Source organism: Balaenoptera physalus (genome assembly GCF_965194825.1).
Source record: "Balaenoptera physalus genome assembly, chromosome: 6".
NCBI lineage: Eukaryota > Metazoa > Chordata > Mammalia > Artiodactyla > Balaenopteridae > Balaenoptera > Balaenoptera physalus.
Genome location: NC_138885.1, coordinates 79,121,377 through 79,138,699, shown reverse-complemented (window position 1 = coordinate 79,138,699; position 17,323 = coordinate 79,121,377). Strand labels below are relative to the sequence as shown.

The 17,323-nt window shown below is 37.0% G+C and overlaps 1 protein-coding gene across 2 annotated transcripts in view; it reads right to left on the bottom strand.

Moving 5' to 3' along the window:
* Positions 1–11,022: 11,022 nt before the first annotated feature.
* The window catches only part of FAM171B (family with sequence similarity 171 member B), a 66,953-nt gene continuing 60,652 nt past the window's right edge, over positions 11,023–17,323 (bottom strand). Inside the window, exons 7-8 of one of the 2 annotated variants that reach the window (XM_082466701.1) lie at positions 15,888–16,005; positions 11,023–15,645 (exon numbers count right to left, since the gene is read on the bottom strand). In XM_082466701.1, the coding sequence (XP_082322827.1) occupies positions 14,301–15,645; positions 15,888–16,005 (1,463 nt within the window). In that variant the 3' untranslated portion in view covers positions 11,023–14,300. Of the gene's footprint in view, positions 15,646–15,887; positions 16,012–17,323 lie in introns of both variants that reach the window. The other variant, XM_082466700.1, reaches the window with a different exon arrangement.

The window sequence follows — 17,323 nt, the reverse complement described above, 5'->3', positions numbered from 1 at the left end:
TTTTTTTGTTGAGTTGTATGAGCTGTTTGTATATTTTGGAGATTAAGTCTCATGGGTCGCATCATTTGCAAATATTTTCTCCCATCCCATAGGTTTTTTTTTTTTTTAATTGTTTCTTTTGCTGTGCAAAATTTGTAAGTTTTATTAGGTCCCATTTGTTTGTTTTTGGTTTTATTTATATTGCTTTGGGAGCAATTCCTAAGAAAACATTCATACAATTTATGTCAGAGAATATTTTGCCTATGCTCTCTTCTAGGAGTTTTATGGTGTCATGTCCTACGTTTAAGTCTTTAAGCCATTTTGAATTTATTTTTGTGCATGGTGTGAGGGTGTGTTCTAACTTCATTGATTTACATGCAGCTGTCCAACTTTCCCAGCACCACTTGCTGAAGATAGTGTCTTTTTTCCATTTTATATTTTTGCCTCCTTTGTCAAAGATTAATTTACTGTAAGTGTGTGGGTTTATTTCTGGGTTCTCTATTGTGTTCCATTGATCCTATGTCTGTTTTTGTAACAGTACCACACTGTTTTGATTACTGTAGCTTTGCAGTATTGTCTGAAGTCTGGGAGAGATATGCCTCCTGCTTTGTTGTTGTTGTTTTTCTCTCAAGATTGTTTTGGCAATTCTGGGTCTTTTATGGTTCCGTAAAAATTGGGAGATTATTTGTTTTAGTTCTGTGAAAAATGTCATGGGTAATTTGATAAGGATCACATTAACTCTACAGATTGCTTTGGATAATATTGCCATTTTAACAATATTAATTCTAGTCCCAAGAGTGTGGGATATCTTTCCGTTTCTTTGCACCCTCTTTAATTTCCTTCATTAATATTTTATAGTTCTCAGCATATAAGTCTTACCTCCTTGGTCAGGTTTATTCCTAGTTTTTTGTTTTGTTTCATTTTTGGTGCAGTTTTAAAAGGTTTTGTTTTTTTACATTGCCTTTCTGATATTTCATTGTTAGTGTAAAGAAATGCAACAGATTTCTGAATGTTAATCTTCTATCTTGCTACTTTGCTGAATTCATTTATCAGCTCTAGTAGTTTTTGTGTGGAATCCTTAGGCTTTTCTATATATAGTATCATGTCATCGGCATATAGTGAAAATTTTACTTCTTCTCTTCCAATTTGGATATCTTTTATTTCTTTTTCTTGTCTGATTGCTATGGCTAGGACTTCCAATACTATGTTAAATAGAAATGGTGAGTGTGGGCATCCTTGTCCTGTTCCAGATTTTAGTGGGAAGGCTTTCAGCCTTTCACCATTAAGTATTATATTGGCTGTGGGTTTGTCATAAATGGCTTTTATTATGTTGAGATATGTTCCCTCTATACCCACTTTGGTTAAGAGTTTTTATCATAAATGGATGTTGAATGTTGTCAAATGCTTTTTCTGCATCCATTGAGGTGATCATGTGGTTTTTGACTTTTCTTTTTTAATGTGGTGTATTACATTGATTGATTTGCATATTTTGAACCATCCTTGTGAACTTAGGATGAATCCCACTTGGCCGTGGTGTATGATCTTTTTTATGTGCTGTTGGATTCAGTTTGCTAATATTTTGTTGTGAATTTTTGCATCTATATTCATAAAAGATATTGGTCTGTAATTTCCTTTTTTAGTGGTATCTTTGTCTGGTTTTGGTATCAGGGTGATGCTGGCTTCACAAAATGTCTTTGGGAGTGTTTCCTCCTCTTCAGCCTTTTGGAAGAGTTTCAGAAGGATTGGTATACATTCTTCTTTGTATGTTTTGTATAACTTGACTGTGAAGCCATCTTGTCCTGGACTTTTGTTTGTAAGGAGTTTTTCGTTTGTTTGTTCATTTACAGATTCTGTTTCACTTCTAGTGATTGGTCTGTTCAAATTACCTATTTCTTTTTTATTCCATTTTGGTGGGCTGTATGTTTCTAGGAAGTTGTCCATTTCTTCTAGGTTGTCAAATTTGTTGGCGTATAATTGTTCATAGTATTCTCTTACGGTTTTTGTATTTCTATGGTATCAGTTGAGATTTATCCTTTTTCGTTTCATTTATTCATTTTCATTTATTTTGTTTATTTGGATTCTCTCTCTTTTCTTCTTGGTGAGCCTGGCCAGAGTTTTGTCAATTTTGTTTACCCTTTCAAAGAACCAGCTTTTGTTTTTTTGATTTTTTTTTCTATTTTTTTTTACTCTCTCTTTTATTTATTTCCTCTCTGATCTTATTATTTCCTTCCTTCTGCTGAATTTAGGTTTTATTTGTTCTTCTTTTTCTAATTCTTTAAGGTGGTAGGTTAGGTTGTTTATTTGAGATTTTTCTTCTTTTTGAGGAAGGCCTGTATCGCTATTAACTTCCCTGTGCGAACTGCTTTTACTGCATCCCATAGATTTTGTATGGTTGTCTTTTCATTGTCACTTGTCTCAAGGTATTATTTAATTTCCTTTTTGCTTTCTTCCTTGACCCATTCGTTTTTTGTTTTTTTTAAAGCAGATATTCATTTTTAATTATTTATTTATTTATTTATTTATTTTTGGCTGTGTTGGGTCTTTGTTTCTGTGCGAGGGCTTTCTCCAGTTGCGGCAAGCGGGGGCCACTCTTCATCGCAGTGCATGGGCCTCTCACTATCGTGGCCTCTCGTTGCGGAGCACAGGCTCCAGATGCGCAGGCTCATTAGTTGTGGCTCACAGGCCTAGTTGCTCCACGGCATGTGGGATCTTCCCAGACCAGGGCTCGAACCCGTGTCCCCTGCATCAGCAGGCAGATTCTCAACCACTGCACCACCAGGGAAGGCCCTGACCCACTGGTTTTTTAGTAGCATGTTGTTTAGCCTCCATGTAATCGTTTTTTCTCCTTTCTTTTCCTGTGGTTGATTTCTAGCTTCATGTCATTGTGGTCAGAGAAGATGCTTAAAATAATTTTATACTCTTAAGTTTGTCAAGGTTAGTTTTGTGCCCTAGTATGTGGTCAATCCTAGAGAATGTTCCATGTGCACTTGAAAAGAATTTGTATTCTGGGTTTTTTTTCAATGTAGTGTTGTGAAAATATCAATTAAGTATAACTGTTCTATTGTATCATTTAGGATCTCTGTTGCCTTATTGATTTTCCATCTAGAAGATCTGTCCATTGATGTGAGTGGGGTGTTAGTCCCCTACTGTTATTGTATTCCCATCAATTTCTCCCTTTTTGTCTGTTAGTATTTGTTTTATGTATTTGGGTGCTCCTCTATTAGGTTCATATATGTTGACAAATATAAAATCCTCTTCTTTTATTGATCCTTTTATCATTTTATAGTGTCTTTCTTTATTTTTCTTTATGGCCTTTGTTTTAAAGTCTATTTTGCCTGTTATGAGTATTGCAACTCCCACTTTATTTTCATTTCCATTTGCATGAAATACCTTTTTCCATCCCCTCACATCCAATCTATGTGTGTCCTTTGCCCTAAGGTGGGTCTCTTGTGGGCAGCATATTGCAGGCTCTTTTTTTATTCAGTAAGCCAGTCTGTCTTTTTCTTTTTTTTTTTTGGCTGTGCCACATGGCTTGTGGGATCTTAGTTCCTTGACCAGGGAGCGAACCCATGCCCACTGCAGTGGAAGCTCAGAGTCCTAACCACTGGACTGCCAGGGAATTCCCCACTCTATGTCTTTTGATTGAAGCATTCAGTCCATTGACATTTAAGGTAATTATTGATACATATGTATTTATTGCCATTTCAAACCTTGTTTTCCAGTTGATTCTATGTTTATTCTTTGTTTCTTTTTCTTTGTTTCTTTTTGTGGTTTGATGATTTCCTTTTATTTTATGCTTGTGTTCTCTTATTTTTGGTTTTCGTGAATCTATTGCATGTTTTTGATTTGTGGTTGCCCTGTTTTTCAAGTATGTTAACCCCTTCCTATATCTCCTTGCTTTAGACTGATAGTCATATAGGCTCAAACACATTCTAAAAAAAAAGAATCTATATTTTCGTACTCTCCTTCCCCACAGTTTATGATTTTGATGTCATTTTTTTACTTTCTTTATATTAATTCTTTTGCTATTCCTTGTGTTTATCATTACTTTCACAAATGGTTTTTGGTGTTTTTTTTTCCTGATCTGTATACGGGCTTATTCAAGTGATTTACTTTCCAATGGTGATTTCCTCCTTCCTATATCTTCTTGCTTCTTTTCTATTTAGAGAAGACATTTCAATATTTCAACACTAAACCTATTAGGATAGGTTTAGTATTGCTGTATTTTTTTCAGTTTTTGCTTGCCTGAGAAATTCTTTATTTCTCCTCCTATCCTATTCTAAATGATAATCTTGCTGGATAGAGTATTCTAAGTTGAAGATTTTTCCCTTTCAAGACTTTAAATATATTTTGCCATTCCCTTCTGGCCTGCAGTGTTTCTGTAGAGAAATCAGCCGATAACCTTATGGGGGTTCCCTTGTAATTAACTCTTTGTTTTTCTCTTGCTGCCTTTAGAGTCATCTATCCTTAACTTTTGCCATTTTTATTATATGTCTAGGTGTAGGTCTGTTTGGGTTCATCTTGATTGGGACTCTCTGTGCTTCCTGTATCTGGATATCTGTTTCCTTCTTTACCTTTGGGTCATTTTCAGCCAAAATTTCTTCAAATACATTTTAAATCCCCTTTTCTCTTTCTTCTCTTTCTGGAATCCCTGTTATGCATAGATTGGCATGCTTTATGTTATCCCATAGGTCTCTTATATTGCTTTCTTTTTTTTTTTTTTAATTTGGCTTTCTATCTGCTGTTTTTATTGGGTAATTTCCATTATTCTATCTTACGGATCACTTATTCTTTCTTCTGCATTATTCATTCTGCTATTCATTGCCTTTAGCTCAGCTTTCATCTCAGCAAATGAATTTTCTAATTTTTCTTGGCTCCTCCTTTTAGTTTCTAGTTCCTTTTTACATTTCTGTTGATAGCCTTTCTTAATTTCTTCAGTATTTTCATTACCTCCTTTTTGAAATCAGTGTCTATTACATTGAACAGGTCTGTTTCACTGTTCCTTCAGGGGAATTTTCTTGGTCTTTCATCTGGGAGTGGTTCCTCTGCTTCTTCATTTTGCTTATATTTCTTTTACTCTGTGAACTTAGGAAAAACAATTATCTACTGTAGTCTTGTGGGGCTATTTATATGTGGGAGTGTCCCTGCCTAGCTTGTGTGGGTTTAATATTTTTTTCGCATGAGGGCTGTTTTTGGTTTGGATGCTGGCTGTCTCTTTCCTTAGCATGTGCTGGCCATTATTCCCTTGATAGGGGGTGTGCAGGTGAGTGGCCTGTGCCTTCCCCTGGGAAGGTGGGGGCAGCAAGTGACACCTACTCGCAGGACCCTTGGCAGTGGCAGCAGTCTGCACCCACCTTTGGAGTCTGAGATGGCAGTGGCATCTTGCACTCACCCCCGGAGCTTGTGTAGGCAGTGCCCTCCTGCCTGAGAGTGCACACACACGCAGAGAAAGAAACTCTTATGGTGGTCCCACCCCTCTCCTTGCACACCCTCCTCTCCTTGCTTCTCTGGCGGGCCCAGGCTTCCTCCTGTACTCCCTTGGTTGGGGCACCCCACACCCCAGGCCCCTCAGGCTGTCTCTACACAGCCAACCCCAGTCCTCTCCCCAGGTCTGACCTCCACAGCCCGAGCTTCAACACCCAGCCCCCACCCACCCCAGTAGATGAGCAAGCATCTCAGGCCGGGGGGGTGCCAGGCGGTGGCACAGACCATCTCTGCAAGTCTCTCTCCCCTTTGCCTTCTGCAAACTGGTTGCTGCACCCTCCTCCGAAGCTCCAAAACTCCCCCTCTGTCCTGGCTGATCTCCCCACCAATGAGGCAACTTCTCAGTGTGCAGAAACCTTTCCTCTTTCACAGCTCCCTTCCAGGGGTGCAGGTCCCATCACAATTCCTTTCTTTTTTTTTTTCTTTTTTCTTTTGTCCTACCCAGTTTCATGAAGATTTTCTTGCCCTTTTGGAAGTCTGAGGTCTTTTGCCAGCATTCAGTAGATGTTCTGTGAGAATCGTTCCACGTGTAGATGTATTTTTGATGTATTTGTGGGAGAAGGTGAGCTCCATGTCCCACTTCTCTGCCATCTTGATCTAATCCAAAAAAGAAATAATTCTTATTCCCACCTCATCTGGTGGCATCACAATGCCATCTCCCACAGTACTTGTCCCCCACTTGTACTAGGACAGGATAGCAATCCAATCATAGAAAGAGATGTCTGTGTCCCCTTATTGTAGATACCCCCAAACTTCACTGGTGATCCTCTTGTCCCCCACTGAAACTTCTGGGAAGAGTACCAGTAAAGTGCTCCTTTCACCACCACAGGGGGTGAGGTGAGGGGATAGCTCCCTTCAGTGACAACCTCTCCCCGGAAAGGGCACTTCTCTGCTTCCCCATCTTCCTCTTACATTAATGAAATGGGGGGTGGGGGGTGAAGTTAGCACCAATTCTGCAAAAAAGCTGCTCTCAACAGACACTTTGAAGAGATGGTTGACCTGATAACTGAGGATTCTCTGGACTGAAAACACACGTGTTTTATTCTTCTTCTATGGACTTGATTCTTCAGGCTACCAGGAAAGATCCTACTCAATGTTTTGGTCCATTTTTTTTACAAGTTTTAGAATACATTAAAAATATCAGTGAAGAGATCAAGAAAAAGTTTTCTAGAAACAATCTGTTTCTGAAGGAAACTGTATAATTAAATACTTCTAATTTGTATAACATATATTTCAGATTAATAAAAATGTAGGAGAAAACTACTAGGGTGAGGATGTTTAGAAATAACCCAGGTTCCTTTGATTCATGAATCACTGAATAATGGGTCCATAAAAACCCTCTTTTTTATGCCTGTTTGATGGTTGTTGCTAAATCATTCTAGATAGCTGAGCAGTTATTGAGTTATATGAGACAATATGAAGTATGGGAGGCAGGCTGTGCATGAGACCAGTACCCCAATTTATCAAATCCCGTAAATAATTTGAATGGTTCTCTTCTTTCCCCAATTCCTAATGGTCCTAATGAAAAAGCACAACAATAGTGGCTGTAAGGAGAACTCTGGCATCTGGAGGCTACACTCTGATAATAGCTATCAGTGATATAGGTGTTAGTGTGCAGTGATAATCAGCTCTTAATTGGAGATAATCCTATTGGTTAAACAGGATTGAATCACAAAAGTGACCCCTTGTAATTTGTAAATTCATCAAATGTAGTGCCATAGGTCAGTAACTAATATTTACCAGGTCTGTGCTTTTCCTTTGTACCACCTTCAGTCTTACAATATTACTGTTCTGAACATTGTCAGAGCCATGTAACATGAGGAAACTGAAGTTTACTAGAAATGTGAAGTGTCATGGCTTGAACCCAGATCTCCTAACTTTTGCTCCCTTACTTGTAAAATATTTATTGAAAATCTACATTGTGAAAATGCAAGATAGAAAAAAAGAACAAATTTAGTAATGAAGAAATTGACTTAAAAAATTATTTGCCACTTATTTTTAAATAAGATTCTACTTACAAAAATTAAAATTATATTCAACTTGAGATGTAAAGTGAAAGTCCTCTCTATGAAATATAAAAGGAGATGCTGAAGTCACTGTCTTTTTTACTTTCAACTTATATACACATCAGTTTGTTTGTAAAACCCAATATTCTTAAATAGAATTGATATTTTACTTATATTTTAAAGTTATTTTTTACATAAATAATTTAATGACATCAATGGGAGTCTTTTCTCACCGTACATACTCTTTCTTGACCATCTCACCTTCACCTGTAGTTTCAAACAACCATCTGAAATTCTCCAAATCTCTACTGCCTGCATATCTAACATCTGATGTGACCCTAATAGCTAACCCAAGATGGATTCAAAGGTGCACAGGAAATCTCCTAGATACCACACTGATCCTTTTAACTTGGACTATCCAAAAGAAAATGACAGATCTCCTCTCAAGCCTTCCTCCAGTCACCTCGTTACCCAAATAATCAGTAATAAACACCAAATTAAAAAATTAATAATGAGAATACAATATATATAAAAGTACATGTTAATAATTAAACATTTCTGTATTTAATGGACACAAGTCTTTCAGAAGTTATCTAAGTTAGAACTCAGGGTTTCAAGATAGTATTTATTTCAGAATGCTGGATATTAGAGATAAATTTAAGCTGAATAAATTTACTTTAAAAATATTTTCTACATAAAACAAAAAAAATCTTTATTTTCCAGACTGAAATATGGGGATATATAAAATAAAAATTATTTTAAGATATCTACTGCACATTGCTTAATAGCTACAATTCTACTTTTCAATACAGTATTTAGGAAATGTTCTTAACCAAGATGTTCAAGTGTAATAAGGCCAGAGACTCCTGGGAATGTAATTATCTGGTTTGTTTTGAATTAGAATGTCTGCAGTTAGCCTAGTGTTTTAATAAGGTCTATAGGGATTAGAACCAGTCAACATATGAATTATGAAACTTCTAGTCAACCTGAAGAATATAAGTAGAAAAAAAAAGACTAAATCATTTGGGAAACTGGAGTATCCCTACTGGATTGTGGAATATTATTTACAATTGTAGCAAGTGTAGGTTTGAAAACCAGGAAATATAGGGTTCAACCAAGAAAAGTTTTGCCACCAAAGATTAAAAAAAATACCATATGCTTCTTCTCAACACATGAACTTTCCCAACAGAAACAGGCAGATATTCACCTACTATAGCAAACACAAAGTGGAGAAAAGTTTTACTGCAATGTTTTGACAAACACCACAGGTAATTTTAAAATGTGATCTTTAAGCTTAGCTATCTTAGGAAGAAAGTATTTATCAAGAAGAATAGTTATTTTTCCCTTAAGAAATTTTCTATATATATCTAATGAAAATGTTTCTCCATCATTCATAATTGAGTTAAGTTTGGTATTTAACATTATAAATTGTGATTGTCTAGAAATCAATTTTTCTTTTTTTTTTTTTTTAATTTTATTTATTTTTGGCTGCATTGGGTCTTCATTGCTGCACGTGGGCTTTCTCTAGTTGCAGCAAGCAGGGGCTACTCTTTGTTGCGATGTGGGCTTCTCATTGTGGTGGCTTCTCTTGTTGCGGAGCATGGGCTCTAGGCACATGGGCTTCAGTAGTTGTAGCACGCGGGCTCAGCAGTTGTGGCTCACAGGCTCAGTAGTTGTGGCTCGTGGGCTCTAGAGCTCCGCCTCAGTAGTTGTGGTGCATGGGCTTAGTTGCTCCATGGCATGTGGGATCTTCCCGGACCAGGGATCAAACCCATGTCCCCTGCATTGGCAGGCGGATTCTTAACCACTGCACCATGAGGGAAGTCCTAGAAATCAATTTTTCTCTAGTCAAACTGAAAATGTTTTTATAACGAAAAAATACTAAGTCAATGGAGAGAAGTGCACAGTCCCAAATTAGAGGCCCAAAATAAAGGAAAAAGATAAGAAAACAAGTCAAAGGAAAAATATTTATTTATAAAAATTTATTTATTTATTTTTGGCTGCGTTGGGTCTTCATTGCTGCATTCGGGCTTTCTCTAGTTGCGGCGAGCAGGGGCTACTCTTCGTTGCGGTGCGCGGGCTTGCAGTGGCTTCTCTTGTAGCGGAGCACAGGCTCTAGGCACATGGGCTTCAGTAGTTGTGGCTCACGGGCTCTACAGTGCAGGCTCAGTAGTTGTGGCGCATGGGCTTAGTTGCCCCGCGGCATGTGGGATCTTCCCAGACCAGGGCTCGAACCCGTGTCCCCTGCATTGGCAGGCGGATTCTTAACCACTGCGCCACCAGGGAAGCCTCAAAAATATTTATTTTGATGGAGAAAACATATCCAAATCTAAGACAATAGGGCTGATTTTGCAAAAGAAATTAACTCCACAGTTTATTTAGAGAGAGCTTACTGTTGGAATTAAGCTATCTCACTGTAGCTTATGATAAAGAAATCCACCTATAAAAAGGCCAAAAGATGATTTTATGAAGTCTAGATAAAGCAACGCTACCATATAGTTTAACATTTTTCCAGCATGTAGGTCAAAGGAAGGGTCCCTGATTAGCTGTCACAATTATCAAGAACTGATGAGTGAAGACTTTTGATAAACTTTTAAAAATACCTACTAACTCCATTCACTTTCTTTCCTGTAGTTCCTATGTGTCTGTCTTCCCATATTAATTTCCCTTGAGAATGTGATGAACAGTTCATGAACTTCAGCCTGTTTGGAAGCTAAATTTCTGATTGTGATTTATGAAATCTCTTTTCTGTTACAACCAATTCCATGTGAGTTTGGGTCCTGCATGACTCTTCCACAGGCTGCATCATTTCTATTAAGACTCCAGACTCTCCTAGATGGAGACCAGTCCCTGACAAAGGTGGCCATAGCCTGGCTTGCACTTGGGGATCCAAATGGAAGTGTCTATTTCAACACCAGTGTTGAAGGTCATAATCTCCACTGTGTTTGTGAGTGGATTCAGAGCCCAATTCCCATTAGAACTGACCACAGGTATTTCTAGTACCATATTTATTTATATAAGTTGTACAAAATGTCTAAAAACATGGAAGTCAGGATAATCATTCTAAAAGACATTCTAAAGCCCCAAGATACAGACTGCATGAACTTGGGCATTGTTCAATTAACTGCGCAGAAGGGCTCTTGAAGGAGATCTAACTCTCTAAGTGTAAACAGCCTTTGTGTCATCATTTAGTCTTTGGTTTAAAGTCAAAAGAAATTTTTTTGCAAGGGCTGTGGGAGGGTGTATTGTATCATTTCTCCTTTAGAATATAAAACTGCAACTACCTAAATATCTATCAGATTATCTTGAAAAGTATTCTCATTGAATGGAAAAATAATTTGTCTATACTCAGCTTTAGTAGTAAAAATGTGAACCTTGGAGAATGTGAAATACAAAGAGAAATCAACTTCATTATGTAAACAAAGGGTATTCAAATATGTTTATTTTACTATAGGGAGTGTAACAAAGAAAAAATAATTGAGTATCTGCTAGATTAAACAACAGTTTAGGGAGGAATGTTTCATAGTTTACCAAAATAAAACAATGCATCAAGTACATTTTTAGATTTATTTTATTATCTTTACTGAACTATGTTTAACATTTTTCAAATCTTCAGATTGTTAACAGTTTTCAGCAGTGAATATCGTAGTAATGGCACTAAGTACACTGAAATGTGAGATTCCTCTGATGAAAGAATACAAAAGATAGAAACACTTGGAAACAAGAGAGCAAAATGTCAACTCTAGGTCTGAGATGGAAATTAACATAGTCAAATTCTTTACAACTCTAGTACATGGAGAAATGAGTAATTCATTCCCTATAAATGAATACATAACTTTGAGCTTCACCTTCCTGGGAAGTTTTGAGGGACACAATTTGACCCACAGATCCCTAAAACTCTATACTATGTATTGATACCAGAAGATTCAAACACATAGAAAGTGATCTGAAAATGACTGCCAAAGCAAAGTGCTTTTATTCCTCAATATTTGTGACCTTCGTGGTATACTGTGTATTATAAAAGGGTGTAATCCCTATACAACTGCATAAATGTCATAAAAATGGATTTTATAAATTCAAGATCATAATATGTATTCAAAAATACATATAGCTGTGCTTTAGTAAATGAATCCATCAGTTGATTAAGGGATAATTTTGCCTTTGAGATATATCCAAAGTATATATAAAGGATCCACAAATGTTAACAATTTGTGACCAAAATTCTCAAGGTTTTCATTTGCAAAAAACTGTTGGTTTTCAATTTAAAAATTTTAAGAAAGTTGTGAATATTGTAGGTTTATTATCATTTGGGTTAAGAAAAAGTAGATGGCTTCAGCTTTTTAACAGGAAATTTGTGAACTACTCACAAATGAGAAGTTACACATTTTGGATCATTAGAAAAGATAAATTGCCTATACTTCCCAATTGAGAACAGAATGTGCAGTGTATAAAAAAATAAGATTTTATTCTGAAACCAAAAAAGTATTTCTAGAAAAGCCCTTGGGGATACATCTTCTCATTTCCTTTACACAAGAATGAGTAAGTGGCATACCTGAATGGTATACCCTTATATCAATGTGTGTATTCCATTACCAAAGATGAGAGATTAAACATTTTTAAGGGTGGGGAAAATATACACTTAAAATATTGAAGTGCAATATATTACTATACAGTTTCTAACTTCATTCCAACATAAACAATGTATCAATATAAACTGGATTCAAGAAAGAAACACACAAAGAGATGTCACTGGCATGCAAAATTCATTGTTCCAACGTGAAACACGAGGTCTATATTTTTAATTAATAAAAACTGCACATCTGTTTAATTTGGCTAACAAAGAAAATGCATATTTAAGAAAGATGTTATCATATCCTTCTAATAAAGCAAGTCTATATCAAAGGCACTTCAGCAGAGCACTAACTCCTTAACCTTTTCCAAATCATTTTCATTTATGCCGCTTTTACTACATCTTTCTGTGTAAACCAATAAGAAGCCGCTTCTAATTTTGGATCTTATCACTCCCCCCCCCAAAAAAAGTAAATCTAGGTATTATCCAAAACATTTATCTCTTCCATGGATTGGGGAAGAATATAGCAAACTTTTGCCTAGGTCTTAAATTCTTTGGGTTAATACAGAAAGGTAGGAGTGTTATCTGACAGGTTAGATGCTTCAGAAATGGTTACAGGAAAAAACTGGCTGAAGTCTACTGTCTTGAGGAAAAAGCTGTTGTCTTTTGTTGTATATCTATATAATTTGGCTGAAGCTAATGTGGCTAATTTTAGTTCTTTCAACTTGTTTATGTGCCTTGGGTCTCTATGTTGCTTCCAAGTTAATTAGTAGGGCATGAGAAATAAAGCAATTGAGTTTCATTTTTTCCCCAAGGGAAAGGGGAAGCTGCTTCAGACATCTGTCTTTATGGAAATTAAGAAAAATGGGATGAGCTGATTTTAATTAACAAAGAGCTTCATTTTTAGGACATATGAATGATAATTCAAGAGTTGAAAACACATAATTAAAAACAGCTGTTGAATGTGTTCACACTGAATTCTTTGCTATGATGAAAAGAATATGAATATATGACTTCCAAACTTGGAAAAGTGTTATATTTATATAACTTAAAGCATTTAAGTGATTTAAGAAAAATCTTTTACTTTTCCCATGAAATTGAAACTTTTTCCCAAACATTTTTTATGAATGTCAACCGAAAAAAAAAATCTGGATATATACCTAGTATCATGAAGGTATTTTTGAGTCTCAGGGAAATGGCATTTTTTTTTCTGCTTGACATTTCAGAAAATATTGAAATATTTACTTCCTTTAGCTCCACATATTTTAATTTTGGGTGTTCATAAGAAACTTTCAATTCATTGATTTTTTTAAATCAAGTTTAATAGTGTTTAAGTGACTGAATTTTTTTTAATAGAAGAAATATCTTAAAACTGATTTTAGCCTACATGTATCAGTGAGTTTTAAACTAAAAATTGGGGAGGGGGAGGAATGTTTGGGTTTTTTTTTTTTAGATTGGTAAAAAGTTTTCCTTGACAGCTAAGCTCACTTCACTTTTGGTGATGAGGAAGGGGGTAAGAAATTTTTAAATAAAAATTCAGTATCAGGGCATTCATTTCTCAGATTTCTAAATAAACTAACACCTTTTTATTCTGTGACGCTGTATCCAAAAACAAGCAAAGAGCTGGCATTTCCCTCTCTAACAACCAAGTAGCTTCTTGCCCATCTTATGTGAGTATGGAATTTACTTTTGGGTTGATAACAATACACATGCTGTTTAAAAAAGAAAGAAAATGAGGTTTGGCCTTTGAACTCTAGAATAATATCAATCCAGAATATTAAGTTATTTTCAAGTATAGGCAGTGGAGAACATAATAGTAACATTTCACAAGAATATGAGGCCTGAAGAATACAGTTTCATTTCTAAACATTTCACAGGGGTAGCCATCAAAGCAGAAGCAATATTTTTGGAAGCAACTTTAGGAGTACACTCTTCACTGGTATTCTTCAGAGTCAGGACTCAACTTGCTGACTGAGCAACATTTTCGGATAACTAACATCTTGAAGCTATTTTACATTTTGAACGCTTGGATACTTCAAATTCGTCACCCAAAAATAAACGAAAAGAATAGGCCAGAAAAAGCATTCCTTGGTATCTTTCTCTCACTACTTAATTACCATTTTACTACTTACTCTGCTTGAGACATGTCCAGGGACCATGAGATTGCTCAGTCTCAACTTCTGCAGAAGTTCATACGGCAGTTTACAACAAGAAGCAAGAATAAACAGCACGAGACAGCAGAGACACAACCACTCTTGGTGTTAATTGATGGGAATCAGTGGGCGCTCCTCTCGCTTCTTCCAGATGTTAGTCTTGCTATCTTTTTTGACTAGTGGCGGTCTTCCCCTTTTTTTAGTGGGGGATATATTGGCTTCAGAATCTTCAACGGTGCTTTTTCTTCCTGGGGACTCTTCCCCAGGGTGCTCCATGATAGCTCCACTCCCTCCGTCTAGGAAGTGCCTTAAAGCTGGGTCCTCGGGGGAGCAGACGGTGGTTCCACTCTCACTACTGCTCAGGTCTAAATCTTCTAAGTAAAGGATCTTAGGCTGATGCATACTTTTGATGAACGTTTTTTCCCTCTCCAGTTTTCTACTTGAGTGGTGCTCATTCATGTCCACCCCAGAGTCCAGACTCGTGTCGTTGCTCTGGGCTCTCTTGCCCTTTTTCAGGTCTATGAAGGAGTGCCTCACTTGTGCGACTGGCTTTCCATCAAGAGACACAAACCAGGCTCTGGGATGGGGGGAGGGCTTTCCTTTGGACAGTTCTAGGAGGGTCTGTTCTGAAATTCCTTGAAGCTCTGATGAAAAGGGAGTCATTACAACAGCTTCATTTAGTGTTCCAGGAACAGAAACAGATTCTAGTAGGCTGTTTGAATACCGGCTCCAATCTGAAGTTTGGGATGGCAAGCTCTGTTGACCTTCGAGTGGGATATTCTCTTCCCTGGCATCTGGAGGCTGTACATGAGAATGCATTGGCATTTTGGGCAATGTCTGCGTAAAGTTCTCTCTATTTACTGGTTCCATCAATTGGCCATAGACTAACTGTCCCTTTCTTGGCAAAGTAGCTGACTTAGCAGTATGTAACTGCTCTGTAGTGGAGAAGAGGTCAGATGTCTGAAGGATGGCAATGGGCTGGCTGTAGATGTGCATAAGCTGTTCTGGAATGTGAGAATGCCCATACACATCTTCATTACCTGTGAGATACCTCTTTTCCTCTTGAGCATCACCTAGAGATGAAGATATATTGTTGTTAATATGTTTAGGTTGTTTGGACCCTACATTGGGCTCCAAACACTGAGCAGGGTTTCTTGAGTAATGATTTTGATTGACTGACAGAAATGAAACATCTTCATTGTAGACTTTTAAACTGTCCCGAGTTTTTACCATGGAAACTCTTTCTTCTGCTTCTACCTTTGATGGTTCCTTTTTCTGAGGGTTGTACGAGGAGCTTTTGGCACTGAATAACTGTGACTTGTCCTCGGTTTTTAATGCAACTTTGACTGAACTGATGTGATTTATGTGAGTTGTTGAAGTTGTCTGGTCTCTCTTGAGGACCTCAAGTTTAGTGATATTTCTTTCTCTTTTCTGCGGAGTACCACACTTATCCCTAGAGTAGAAGAGAAGGCAAAAAAATGTTTAAAACTTACCTAGAAGGTTTCATTTTAAAAAATCATCTCATAATATGTTTATTATATATGCAATGCTACTCTAAGAATATATCCATTTTTATTTTAATCTACATATTTTAAAGATCAAACCGTTGATTTCTACAAACATTGTAATACACAGAACTGACACGATACTATAATCTGATAGTTTCGTGTTCATACACATTAATATTGTTCTTACCTGCAATAACAAAGAAGTACAGCAAAAAATCCAATGACAATGACTATTGTTCCTCCTAATATGGCTGAAAGAAACACTGTGTGGTAGGCAGTTATGTCCTTTGAATCTCCATTTATACCTGATCCTAAATGGTTCAAAATAAAGAGAAAATATATTATTTTAGGGCAAATTTTCAACTATGTCCTATCCTGGGCAAGGCAGATTAAATGTGTGTATACACAGTTGTATTTATTTGCTCCCCTCCCATGGCAGGCTTCCCTGTGGGTGGAGATTACTTTCCCTACCCCCTTTGGGCTTAATCAGTTGACTTGCTCTGCCCACTGAAATGTGAGCATCTTAAATGAGGCTGCCTGAATGGCCTGTCCTCTTGCTAAGGCCCTCTATTATGTGAATAGTATATCCCAAAGTTTTGCTATTCCTTCAACCTAGGTTCTGGAACAAGAAAAAATGTTGAACTGAACCAAGCCAAGCCCAACGGTCATGAAGTGAAAGCAACAAACAAGTGTTTGCTATCGTTAGCTGCTGAGATAACAGGTTTATTTGTTACTGATGGCTGAGTATTGCAGAAAGTGGCAGCGAGATGCTGAAGTGCTGCTATAACGAAACCTGAAATGTGTGACACTGGCTTCCATGCCAGGCAGTGAGGAAACTGTTGCAGGAGGCAATAAAAATGGTGGCCCAAGCCACGTGGTAGCAAAATATTTGCTGGAATAAACTGGGAGAAAATATTTCTAACGAGAGCTTTGTGCAAAGAGGTTTTGAGATAGAATGTAGTGAGTGTTGACTGTGATTAGCTGCATTCGATTAAAAAAGAAATTTTAAAGATAAATTCAAAAAGAATTTGCCAAAGTAAGCAGGGATGAAAGGACCAAAGAGAATGCAAAAATTGGGGGACCTGAAGAATTAAAAGTTGCAACTTTTAATTGCAGGCTGGACTCCAGAACAAGATGACGCTATGATCCCAGCAAGCTAAGCCCAGCAGCAGCACAGGTGAGCCATTCTTCTTCATGAGAGCACATATATACAATGCTGTTGTAATTAGCTTAACTGCAGTAAAAGCAGACTAAGCACCGGGATGATCAGTGCAGGCTATGAATATTCTGCATGAAAATAAATGCAACTTATCTTGAGGTAATGTTTCAATGTCACTAAGACCTAATTTTGCTCAAAAATGTACATTAAAAACAACTCTACTGATCAGTATCAACTGGATTTTAATATGTATTCAAGGTGATGAGACGCCCGATTTTCTGGTCATCTTGACCTTGAGAAGATGTCCAGCATGAAGCTTTCAGCTTCACCAAGGACACTGGAAAGACTAAGGATCATGAGGCCTTTAGATCCTTTAACTTTTGCATCATCTAAGTTGATTAAAGTAATAGTAATATTAAAGGAATTGGAGAAGCGGTGTTGTGGTTATGCATTCAGACTTTAGA